This window comes from Phoca vitulina, unplaced genomic scaffold (assembly GCF_004348235.1).
Source record: "Phoca vitulina isolate PV1807 unplaced genomic scaffold, GSC_HSeal_1.0 scaffold20, whole genome shotgun sequence".
NCBI lineage: Eukaryota > Metazoa > Chordata > Mammalia > Carnivora > Phocidae > Phoca > Phoca vitulina.
In genome coordinates, this window is record NW_022589723.1 from 10964047 (window position 1) to 10976140 (window position 12094).

The window sequence follows — 12094 nt, forward strand, 5'->3', positions numbered from 1 at the left end:
AAGTTCAAAATTGGTACTACAGATTTTCTACTACTCAAGTCTTATGTTGAGATGTAAAAATTCAGCTCTGATTGTTAAAATAAATGTTGAATTATATTTTAGTCAACATTTGAGTTCCCCCTCCGCCCTACTCACTGGAGATACAAAGATTAGTAAGGCGTAGCTCCGGCACTGTTTCATTTGTCATTACTCTTTATTTTTTTTGTGCCTGACATGGTACCTGAGACATAGTAGGTGTTCAGTAAATACTTGTTGATTGAATATCCTTAAGAAACTTGTTGGCTGATGGGAGAGTTAGACATGTAAAAAGATTTTTTTTTTTAAGTTAAATGCAAATGAGATATATAACAGAAATATCTAGGAGAAATCTGTAATCACCAAGAAAGAATGAAGAAGTTTTAGAACCTCTCCATTAGGGGCTCTGGGTGGCTCAGTCGTTAAGCGTCTGCCTTCAGCTCAGGTCATGATCCCAGGGTCCTGGGATCAAGCCCCGCCTCGGGCTCCCTGCTCAACAGGAAGCCTGCTTCTCCCTCTCCCGCTCCCACTCCCCCTCCTTGTGTTCCCTTGCTTTGTCTCTCTCTGTCAAATAAATAAATAAAATATTAAAAACAAAAAAGAACCTCTCCATTAGTTTTTACCTTCTCTTCATACTAATTTTTATAATTTTGGGAAAGAATATCATCACCCAGACATTCTTAAGACAAATGAAGTGTGCTCTGGTTTAAACCATTTTCCTGTTTTTCTTTTCATCTAGATTCTCAGATGTTCGTTGTTTCTATGAAACCAGGCAGGAACTTAAATGCATTATGTTTTTAGAATTCTAGATTTGCTTCTGTTCTGTTTCACTGGCATTCACTCTTTTCTGCATTTCATTCTCTCACTTAATAAATCTCTTCCTTTCTAATCTGCTTACTAAAAATGAAGATTTAACATCAGGACCCGAGCTCAGTAACTGATCAAAGGGAACTTTAAGATGCAGTCTTATGGCGCAGTTTGGGCTGTTAATCTGCTATCTAAAGGTGATGCTTCAAATGGTTTTTCTGTGCATGTGCATGGATTCTGTGAATGGTGGAGACTGTCTTTAAAATTGTGCTGTGGTGTGTAATGTAAAGTGAGTTTGTTCTGGGTGCTGTATGCCAAAAAGATGGACTTGACGAAATGTTAATTTATAATGCCAGCCTTTGACTAATGGTTCTGATAACTAAGTTTTTGCTAAATAACATTTAAGATAAAAATAAAAACATCCCTGAAGTTTCTAAAGACGTTTTAATTAAGTTGATCTTTGTAGAGAATTGCTTCATCCTAGTTCTGATCAAAGGTAAGGGAATTCAGGCTAAATCCACCTCTCTCCATAGGACTTCAATTTCAGCATCCTATCTTCTATTACTTCCCTGTGCCTTTCTGGTTCCAGAATCAAGATTTTTCTATTAAAGAGTTGCTTCTAGTGCTCCCTTCGGTAGCACATATACTAAAAAAAAAGAGTTGCTTCTAATGATTTGGATTATCCATAACTTAGGCCACTACCAAATTGGAATTAATTGCCAACCTAGTCATCTTGAATACCATTTGGAACAAGGTGGGATATAAACTTAAAATGTTACCTTATCTGGTATTTTCTTCCTTTAAATAAGGATTTTCCCTCTTAACTTGCTCTATAATTCCTACTATGTCACGTGTTAGCTTGCTTTGGTTTCATGTTGAATTAATACGGAGCTAACTAATCTTAATTTTTTATGAAAGTTAAGCCTATAGTCTGCCTACTGTTTAGTATAATGTTTGACTCCTTAATTTTGGATCTTAAAGGAACTGTGAAGACCATGGTTAAATGTTAGAAAATTAAGCATTTGATTTTTATCCTTTGTTTCTTGACCTCCTTTTTCTTCCCTCCTGTAGCCTGATCACCCAACACACACACACACACACACACACACACACGCTCATTACATTTGGTATTTATCTGGTCCCTTTTCCTGATATGAAAGAATTATAGCTAATATTGGGCTTTCTTTTTGCTCTTTTTATTCAGTTAATATTAATGTTGACAACCAGAACTAAATAAATTATTAAAATTACTGTGATCATATCTTCTTTAACTTTTTAAAATTTATTTATTTATTTTTTAAGTAAGCTGGGCATGGAGCTTGAACTGAAGACCCTGAGATCCAGACCTGAGCTGAGATCAAGAGTCGGATGCTTAACTGACTGAGCCACCCAGGCGCCCTGTGATCATATCTTGATACTTGTTTTCTGCTTTTACAGCAGCTTCTTGAATTGATTAAGGGATATTTCAAATTCTTATTTCAAACTTGCCATTTTTGTTCTTTTGTTTCTTCAGTTTTGTTTTTTTTTAAGATTTTATTTATTTGAGAGAGCATGAACAGCGGGAGGGGCAGAAGGAGAAGCAGACTACCTGCTGAGCAGGGAACCCCATGTGGGGCTCTATCTCAGGACGCTGGGATCATGACCTAAGCCAAAGGCAGGTGCTTAATGGACTGAGCCACCCAGATGCCCTCAAACTTGCCATTTTTGAATGAGATATTTATATAGAAAAAAGTGGTAATGGCTATTAGACCCCTCAAAACTGACAGGGTAAATCTAACTTTCTATATGGCGTTCTTAATAGCAATTCTGTCACAAATTTGCTTAAGCATTTTATCATAAAGTCTAATTTCTTCTCAGAAGGGCTGTAAATTTTATTAAGCAAGAGTTCAGTCGCAGATCAGAACCATTTCTTTTCTTAATGTAGGCCAAAACAACTTGGGCCTAGTTGTCTTTTTATGTAGCCATATTCCAACTATATTCAGCTCCTGTAGATCTCAAAGCTAGGGAGTATTAATGGGCCAGAATAGTAAACATGCCATTTGGTAATCTGTGCACTTAAAGGCATGAACTGTTAAGTAAGGATCAGGTTGAGATCGAAGCCAAATAATAAAAATATTTGACTAATGCTTTTCAAAGCAATTTATATCTATTATCTTTTTCACAGTCCTGTGAACTATTAATATTAGTACAGTATCGTCATTTTATCTTAGTTTTACATATAAGGATGTATATGGATGTATAAGGATCCTTCAATCTGAGTCGAAGGCAGATATTTAACCGACTGAGCCACCCAGGTGTCCCCGAAGGGTCTTAAATGCTTTAAAGGTAGTATTTCCCAAACCTGACTGAGCCAAATAATGGAAGTTTGCTTAAGGTTCTACAGCAATAGAATGACAGGTCTAGGATTGGGATTCAGGTCAATATATTACAATTTTGTAGCCTTTTAAAAAAAGAAAAATTCTTGGTGTGTACTTTTGCTTTGTCCAGATTAATTCTCAGTGTCCCAATATATAGAAATACTAAGGTAGACTACTGGAGTAACTAAAATACTCTTTCTACAAAAGATTGGCAGTCCCTTAGACAGTGTTTCTTTTCCCTGGCTGGGAAGCTATATGAGCTTTTGAATTTAAATAAAACAATAATAACAATAAAAGATTCCCAGGCTCTACCCCATACATACTAAAACAAAATTTTTAGCATGTAACTTATGCATCTCTGTGTTCAAAGGCTTCCAGGTTGCCTTGTGTTCAGTCAGGTTTGGGAAATATTACCTTTAAAGCATTCAAGACCCTTTGGGGATGCCTGGGTGGCTCAGTCGGTTAAGCATCTGCTTTCGGCTCAGGTCATGATCTCATGGTCCTGGGACTGAGTCCCGCATTGGGCTCCTTGCTCAGCAGGGAGCCTGCTTCTCCCTCTGCCTGCCACGCCCCCTTGCTTCTGCGATCTCTCTTTCTCTGACAAATAAATAAAATCTTAAAAAAAAAATAAAGCATTTAAGACCCTTTGAAGGAAGACAAACAAGATTAAAACCATTATCATCGTCATTATTATTAGATGGGCAGCTACTTGACAATTCCTTAAAAACAGGTAACTTTCAAGGGTATTCCACCTTGTGGGACAAACTCCATCCAGGGTGATGGCAAGTGGCAGGGTAAACTGGAAGGCATTACCTAGAGTGCACGTGCTGAAAGAGACATGGAGGAGTCATGTGGATGAAGATACAAAATGAGCACCATTTAAAAATCACCTCTTCAGGGGCGCCTGGGTGGCTCAGTCGTTAAGCGTCTGCCTTCGGCTCAGGTCATGATCTCAGGGTCCTGGGATTGAGCCCCGCATCGGGCTCCCTGCTCAGCAGGAAGCCTGCTTCTCCCTCTCCCCCTGCTTGTGTTCCCTCTCTCACTGTGTCTCTCTCTGTCAAATAAATAAATAAAATCTTTAAAAAAAAAATCACCTCTTCATAAACGTGGAGAATATGTCATAACTGCATGAGAAAAGTGCAGTTTTTTTCCCCAACTCATTTGAAAGTAAACATGACAACCCAATGCAAAGCTGTAAAAGGAAAAATTCAGTCAGCTTTTTATTCCTTTTCTCCTTAATATTAGAAGAACATCTTCTAGGATCCAGTTCTCTTAAAGGAGAAGGATTTGATAACCATTCTGATTCTTTGTTTATAACACAGACCATGATTTAATTGGAACTCATTCATAATATCATGTTAAAACAATTCATTTGCATCCTAAGCCCCTTGTATCTAATTATGGAAGGAAGAATTCTCAAAAACTTAAAGGAATTTCAAATCTTTTCTCTTAAGGTTGAGAAGGATGTTGGAGCATGTATATATTCCTTGATAGACCAGGAGCTGGCAGGTCCTGTCCCAGTCTACTCTTTATGTACTATGACTCTCAGAAACATAATATCATTCATATAGTGACTTTTGAATTCCAGCCCTCACTCTTTCACTTGTTCTACAATCTGACATCCCAATAAAAGCTGCACTTGTCTTATATTACTTCTATTACTACATCTGGTTATTAACTTTCTGATAAACTTACGTGCTGTTTGTTTACTAGGTATTCCTCTGCTTTAGAATTTTGTCTGAGAAGTTACCTTATTAAAAAAGAATACATGTAAATGGGTTTCACCAAACTAACAGATAATTATATATAAATATTCGTTTAGAAAAGGTATATCCCACCTTGTTCCAGGACAGATTTAACATGGCTTGTTAATAAATTGATTAATTAATTAAACATAGTAGCACAAGTAGGAAACTTTGAGAACTTAAAGTGGAACCAAGAAAGGCACTTTGATTAGCTTTTCAGTGTTCATAGATATATTTACCTTTTCAGTACCTCTTATAAAAAAGGTAGTAGCACCCTTTCTGTAGCATTAATGATTAAGGTTTAAGAGCCGATTCTAGGTTTACCAAAAAGGAATCCTTATGTCTATTAAGGAAAGAACTACCATTTTCATAAAAATCTCTCCTCTGTTTTTGCAGTTTTGAGACTTCCTTGTTAACATTATGTGGAATAAATCAGAGACCAATATTATAGCTATATACTCCTTTTTGTTTATAGAAAAGTAAAAATTAAAATTGTGTGAGTGAAAATTGTACCTAGCCAAATAATCAGTAAAAAAGTTTTGTGTTATTTTTTTGTAACAGTCATTTAAAAGTCACTTTACAAGGCTTTTTTCCTTGCCATTATTACCAGTTTGAGTAGTAAATCCCTAGATAAAATTCTGGCTTTGACTATATCAGTTACATCTAAAGTATATACTTTTATTTTTAAGAGGCCTGGATTTAGGATCATCTTTTTTTAAAGGAGGAAAAGTAAAATCTTAAATGAAAATGCCCTAAATCAAAGGCTTTGTAACTGGTACCAGTGTGGTCAAGATGGTTATCATTGACTATTCAATTTGGAAATAATTCATGCCTTTCTTTCATGATTTTTTTTTAATTTAATGCAAAATTCTAACTTTAAAAAACTGGATCAGCTGGATCTACTCTGGTTCAAATAAGTGGGCACCTGGGGTCTGAGTATTGCCCACTCAGCCTTCTTTCTCTTCCATCCCTCATCAACTTGTGAGATCCCTCCACGGAACCCCAGAACACCTTTCCTAAGGAATTTTTTGGTCCTGGTATCCCCTATTTTCTTTCTGAAGCCTGTCAAAGGCTAGGGGAACCTGAAAAGTCAAATAATTTGCTACTTGCTAACTGCTTAGTGAACATTTTGTGGAAATAGTTGAACCTTTAAAAAAGTGTTTAATGTCAGTGGGCTTACACAATTCATCTGTTTCATATAGCGTATTGTAGCGGAGCATAGTAGAGCTAATGTGGATCTAGCTGTAGGTAGCTTTTGTGCTAAGGGCGCTAGAGTCGTCCTGAAGGTGAAAAGCACTAATAATTACACTTCTTCCCCTCCTGCTTTTCCGTATCTCTCTACACTCCTGACTTATACAGGACAAAGAACTTTGAGTCTGGTAAGGCCTACAAGGCAACATGGGGAGATGGTGGAGACAACTCTCCTAGCAGTGTCGTATCTAAGCAGCCAGGCCGAGTGACCAACGGTCAGCCTCAACCACCAGCCACTGGAGCAGCTAGCGGTGGCTACATTAAACGGTATGCCGGCTCCTCCTGATACTCTTTACCCCTTTCCTAAATGAATGGCTCACTCAGGAGGACGGGGGGTGTTGTACATGAGCCCTAAGTCATCAGTTAGAAACAGTGTTTATTCCATTTGAAAAATGCATTTTATAATCTGCCTTCTGACAAAATGTTGACTGTGGTACTTGACTTTCATTGATGGATTAACTTTTCTTTATGTTTTTCAGTACTTTCAAAATTACCCAAGTAAGCATATTTTACTTCTATAAATAGGAGAATGTGTTTTAAAATGTATCATGCAGGAGCACCTGGGTGGCTCAGTCAGTTAGGCGTCAGACTCTTGATCTCAGCTTAGGTTTTGATATCAGGGTCGTGAGTTCAAGCCCCATGTTGGGCTCCATGCTGGGTGTGGAGCCCTACTTAAAAAAAAAAAAATGTATCATCTGCAGATAGGGGTTGGCCAGATCCCTATAAAGATAATGGTAAAGGGTCAGATAGTAAATATTCCAGACTTTGCAGGCCGGTGTCCATTGCAGCTACTCAACTCTGTTGTTGTAGGGTGAAAGCAGCCATAAACAATATGTAAGCAAATAATAAGTGTGGCTGTATTTGAATAAAACCTTATTTACAGAATCAGGTGGTGTCGTCACGCACTGAAATAAAGTTCTCAGACACCAATCTGAGTGGCCGTGCGGGGCTGCCTCTGTAAGGGAGAGCAGCAGCTGCTGAATCCTGCACATAGCTTTTATTTTGTTTTTTTATCAGAAAAGCAAGGACAGATGCCTCCGAGCATGGGAAAGGAGTACAAAGAATGGCAAATATCTTGAAGCAGGCTTGCATTTTCCCCTACACGTAGGCATGCAGGGAGTCAGTCATGGGATAAGGGAGGAGTGGGATGTTTGGGCTGGCAATCGCCAGGTACAGAAAGGGGGGACGGAGGGTTACATTCTTTCATAGCTCCTAACTTATGCCCTGCTCCTGGGGATCATGGGGTCCTGCTCCTACTGGGCCCCTGTGTTCAAAAGCCCGAGAACAGGAATGCTGCTGATGTTTCAGCTGCTTCCACACTCACTCCTTAGGGTTTATAATATATTTTCTAAGAATAACTCCATAAGGTGGCAGGCCAGTTTTGACCTTTGGGCCAGAGTTTTGCAACCTGTTTTACAGCAGTGGTTCTTTAGACTTAGTGTGCATGAGTCACCTGGGGGTTTATTAAAACATAGAATCCTGGGATCCACTTCCAGTTTGATTCAGTAGATCTGTAGTAGAGTGTGAGAATTTGCATGTTTTCATGTCTCATAAGTTCCCAGGTGACGCTGTGATCACTCGTTGAGAACCATTGTTCTAGAGTTGTTTCTTCTCCTACATGGCTTTAAGACATTGCGTTCTCTTGGTCAGTCTTTCAATTTTTACTACAGAATGTTTTCCGAGAATGGTAACCTACCTTCCCATAGGTCTAACGCTTGCTGAGGTCATTTTGGTTACTTATTTTTATGAAAACTAAATCCAGATTTAGTCCATTTTTATAATTCACCAAAAAGTACTGAATTAACTGTCTTTTTGTGATAGTATAACTAACGATGCCAGAGAGGATGAGATGGAAGAGAACCTGACTCAAGTGGGCAGTATCCTAGGAAACCTAAAGAACATGGCCCTAGAAATGGGCAACGAGATCGAGGCTCAAAATCGACAAATAGACCGGATCACAGAAAAGGTAAATGCTCCTTCATGCCATAGGAATTTGAGACACTTTAGTAATGGACATCTGTGCTTGATACTTGGGGTGGGGGGGGGCAATAAGAGAAGATCCTGTCCTCACAGGTCTTACAGTTTTGATGAGATGGGATTTCTAACACATTGAAAAATTATAGCCAGGTCCTCCTATCTCTTGTTCATGGCAGTTGGTTCATTTTGAAACCAAGACCTTAGAATGAAGTGGTTTTATTTAAAATTTCACACATGAAGCTTAGAGTCTACTCTAACCTTTGGGAGGGCTATATTTTTTTTCCCCTGAGTGAATGAGTTAGCTTTTGGAGTTTTATTTTGTTACTAACAAATTAGTAAGTTCCTAAATCCTCATCTCATGAGTCATTAAGTGGAAATCAGTTCTGCAGAATAGTTCTTGTGGAGTGGACACATAAAACAGGGTCCTATGGGTAAAGATAAGATGGAATTGCTATTTTTTTTTCTTCACATGATATAAAAGATACTGAAAATGAAATTGTATTCAGTGTTTGGATGTGCCATGGCTAAAAGCCATTCTTGTTATTGTTATTTCATTAAAAATCTCAGGGTCCCTTAAAGGATGGGGTGAGTTTTTAAGCTTAGTTCTATTGAGTCACTTAATGGTGGATTTCATGGAGGCAAACGGGTTCATAAGATGCTTTCAAAGCTGTCCTGTGGTCAGATATTGATGTGGATGATAATACATCTGTTACAAAAATCTTGGGGAAGGTTCTTTCAGTCTCTCTGGTTAGACCTAGAGTAGTCTCAGATAAGATTCTATGATTCAGTTCAGGGGACTCCCACAATGTCCTCCTCTATAGCAGAAAGCATTCTTAATTTCATTGCATTGAAAATGGCATTGATTGTAAGATGCATCCCAGTTAAACTATGAGAAAATGTTACAGAATTCATGAAATACTGGCAAGTTCTTCTGCTAAACCTTCTGTTAAACCTTTATATTCCCGGTTTTCCCAAATGAATTTCATGTTCTCTCTCTTCTTGCCCGGAATGAGTTTTGTAATGTGACTATATGTTTCCTGAATTTTCTCAGTGTGTCATTTACTCCAGGTGTATGAAATTCAACTTTTATTAGAGCAAGTTACCTTGTAACATAATGCTGGTACCTTTTTCTTTTTTTTCAGGCTGACACCAACAAAGACCGTATTGATGTTGCCAATGCCAGAGCAAAGAAACTCATTGACAGCTAAAGCTGCTGCTGTACTTCTTTATCGTGTATTCACTTCTCTAGCTCCTCCTTCAAAGTCATTATCTTTTCAGAGTTTGACGTTTTGGTTCCACACTCTTCTAAATCAGGAGATAATGTGCAAGAAGGCCAGGAGTACGGACCCCCTATTCTTTTACGTTCTCTTTCCCTTGAGGGTACACTACTGCTCAGCCTTCCTTCTAGTACCTTTTTTTTTTCTCAGTCCATAGTCTTAGATTGGTTTTTGTACATCATATATAGTGTTATTTTTCATCCTCCTCATTTACTTTAGCAGGTTCTTTTGCTTTCAAGATTTGGAAGCATTGCCAAAGACAGCCATGAAGAAGGAAGCTGGAGGCAGGGGGAGCACAAGGAGGAGAGGCGAGAGAGAAGAGGTTGTTACCGCAGTAAAACCTGCAGGCCACAAAGCAAAAGTTGCATAGCCACAGTAAAGATCTAGTTGGGTTTAATTTTTCATTTAAGTTGCAGTTATTGCCAATTTAGGCTAATACTTGGTTTTGGAGCTTTTATACACAATATTTTTGTTAATCATCACAACTTGACAACCTCGGCTCCAAAAAAATAGAATGACTTTTCTCAAAGTGGGCTTAGTTTCTGAACATTTGGTAATTTGTGTATGTACATAGACAGTGATCCCATTTCATTCTGCACCATACAGGAACACTTTGTATAAATGAATGACTTTTTATTTTTACATTATTAGTAGTATTATGGTCCCATTACATGCCTATTAACCTCTTAAATTTGTCATTAGTCTTTGAAGAAAAAAATATGTAAATATGTATGTGTAACATGAGAATTTCTCTCTAAAGCAGGGCTTAAAATTTTTTGGAAAAGTTTGACAAAGTATATTACGTGAATTCAGATTTACCTCAATGTCAAGAATTATGTTTAGATGGGGAAAAAGAAACTTGTTTTGATCTCAGGTAGAAAAATAGATTGCTTTGAGTTTTTTGTAGCTTTAGACCTTAAAAAAGCTAGAATTTATTCTGTTTAAAAGTGATTTGGAAAATTATGCCTTTGGTTTAATTATTGATGATTGCACTATCATTCAATTAGCCTTGTAGATTGAATTATGTCCAGAATCACGTTTATTTAGATCCTGAACAGTGTTATAAGAATCTGATTGGTATTTGTCACCTTTATTTAAGAACTAGTGTCTGCACACTTCAAAGCTATTAATGTGGATTGGTTTGACCGATAACCACTGCTTGCTCTTTACAATTAAATTTTATAACTAACTGGTGGAATTGTTCTTTCAAATAGGTCATGTGTTTCTGTGACTATTTGGCAAGGGTTGGGGGCAATAATTTCATCAGCTCTTAAATTGAATAAAGCAAAGGTCCATAAATCAAGAAGCACTCTGATGGAAAGCTGCCTTCAGCACCTTTCCCATTTTTTATCGGAAGTACTGACAGGACTTTTCTTCCTACGATTTGTCATGAGGTTCATTGTAATTATTATTAGTCTCTTACTCATTTGAGCTTTTAATACACTAATGATTGAAAGGATGTTTATGCACTAGAACTACAACCCACTTACTGAAGATACTGTTAACATGAGGACTTTCATAGGCCTTAGTGGAAAATATTTAGAGTGAGATTCAATCAGGCCCTCTGGAATAGAAATGCTGCATGCCAAAAGGAGTAGTTTGGTAGGTGGTGGTAAATGTGTAAAGAGAGAAAGTACAAAACATTGGGGATTGTGCTATACCTAAATGCCCTTGCTTAGAACATTAAAATTTTTTTTTATCTTATGGCTAAAGGTAATAGTTCTGAGGATACCAAAATGCTGCCCCCACATTATAATTGGTTAGAAGTATAAGCTAAGGCACTCAACTATCTGCATTTACACTCTTCCACTTGCTAACTGAGACTGTAAGCCCATTTCTGTGCCTCAGTTTTCTTGTCTGTAAATGGGGATTAATAATTCCTCCTCCAGAGTTGTCACGAAAAGTCAGTGTGGTGATGCCATGTAAAGAACTGAGAGCAGCACCCAATAAATGTAAGAGCTTAATAAATTATAGTTGCTATTCTTTCTTGGGTGGAGCTTTTTGGGTCAAGAATCCATTTGTGAATCTGATGAAAGACAACATAGCCTATCTCCCCAGCGAAATAGATACTAACACAAACATGAATCACACATAAGAATCACACATCAGTGGATCTTGAAAGCAAATCCATGAATCCCAGGTTACAAACTCTGCCAAAGCTTCTCCTACTAAGAAAGAAGAGGGATGAGGCCATAGAAGTTAGGTCCAAAATGCACTAGAAATACAAGCTGTTGACTTAAAGCCTTTTCTGATTTTCTCTGGTTAACATTGTCTGGAAACTTGTTTCCATTACTTTTGAAAGGTAGTAACTGAAAGTGATTAACACAAGCTCTAGAGTCTGACCACCTGGTTTCAAATTTTGCTTTAGTCATTTACTTGTATGATCTTCAGCATAACACTAACCTATAACTAAGGAGTTCAAAAATAATCACCCTGAATTTAATTTTTTAACAGTAAGCTCCTTCTTCAAGTTTCCAGTCTTATAATGACAATGGTATTTATCCCCAATAGTTATGCCTGTTTCTTTCTTCCTTCACAATTCCTTCATCCTTGTGGGGTTTTTTTAATATTATTTATTTATTTATTTGTCAGAGAGAATGCGAGCACAAGCAGGGAGGAGCAGCAGGCAGAAGGAGAAGCAAGGCTCCCTGGGAGCCCGATGTGG

The 12094-nt window shown here is 37.7% G+C and overlaps 1 protein-coding gene across 1 annotated transcript in view; it reads left to right on the forward strand.

The window, feature by feature from the left end:
* Positions 1-11987, forward strand: part of SNAP23 (synaptosome associated protein 23) — a 35974-nt gene extending 23987 nt beyond the window's left edge. Inside the window, exons 6-8 of the mRNA XM_032417446.1 lie at positions 6284-6442; positions 7997-8141; positions 9295-11987. Of these exons, the coding sequence (XP_032273337.1) occupies positions 6284-6442; positions 7997-8141; positions 9295-9360 (370 nt within the window). The 3' untranslated portion in view covers positions 9361-11987. The remainder of the gene's footprint in view (positions 1-6283; positions 6443-7996; positions 8142-9294) is intronic.
* Positions 11988-12094: the final 107 nt, after the last annotated feature.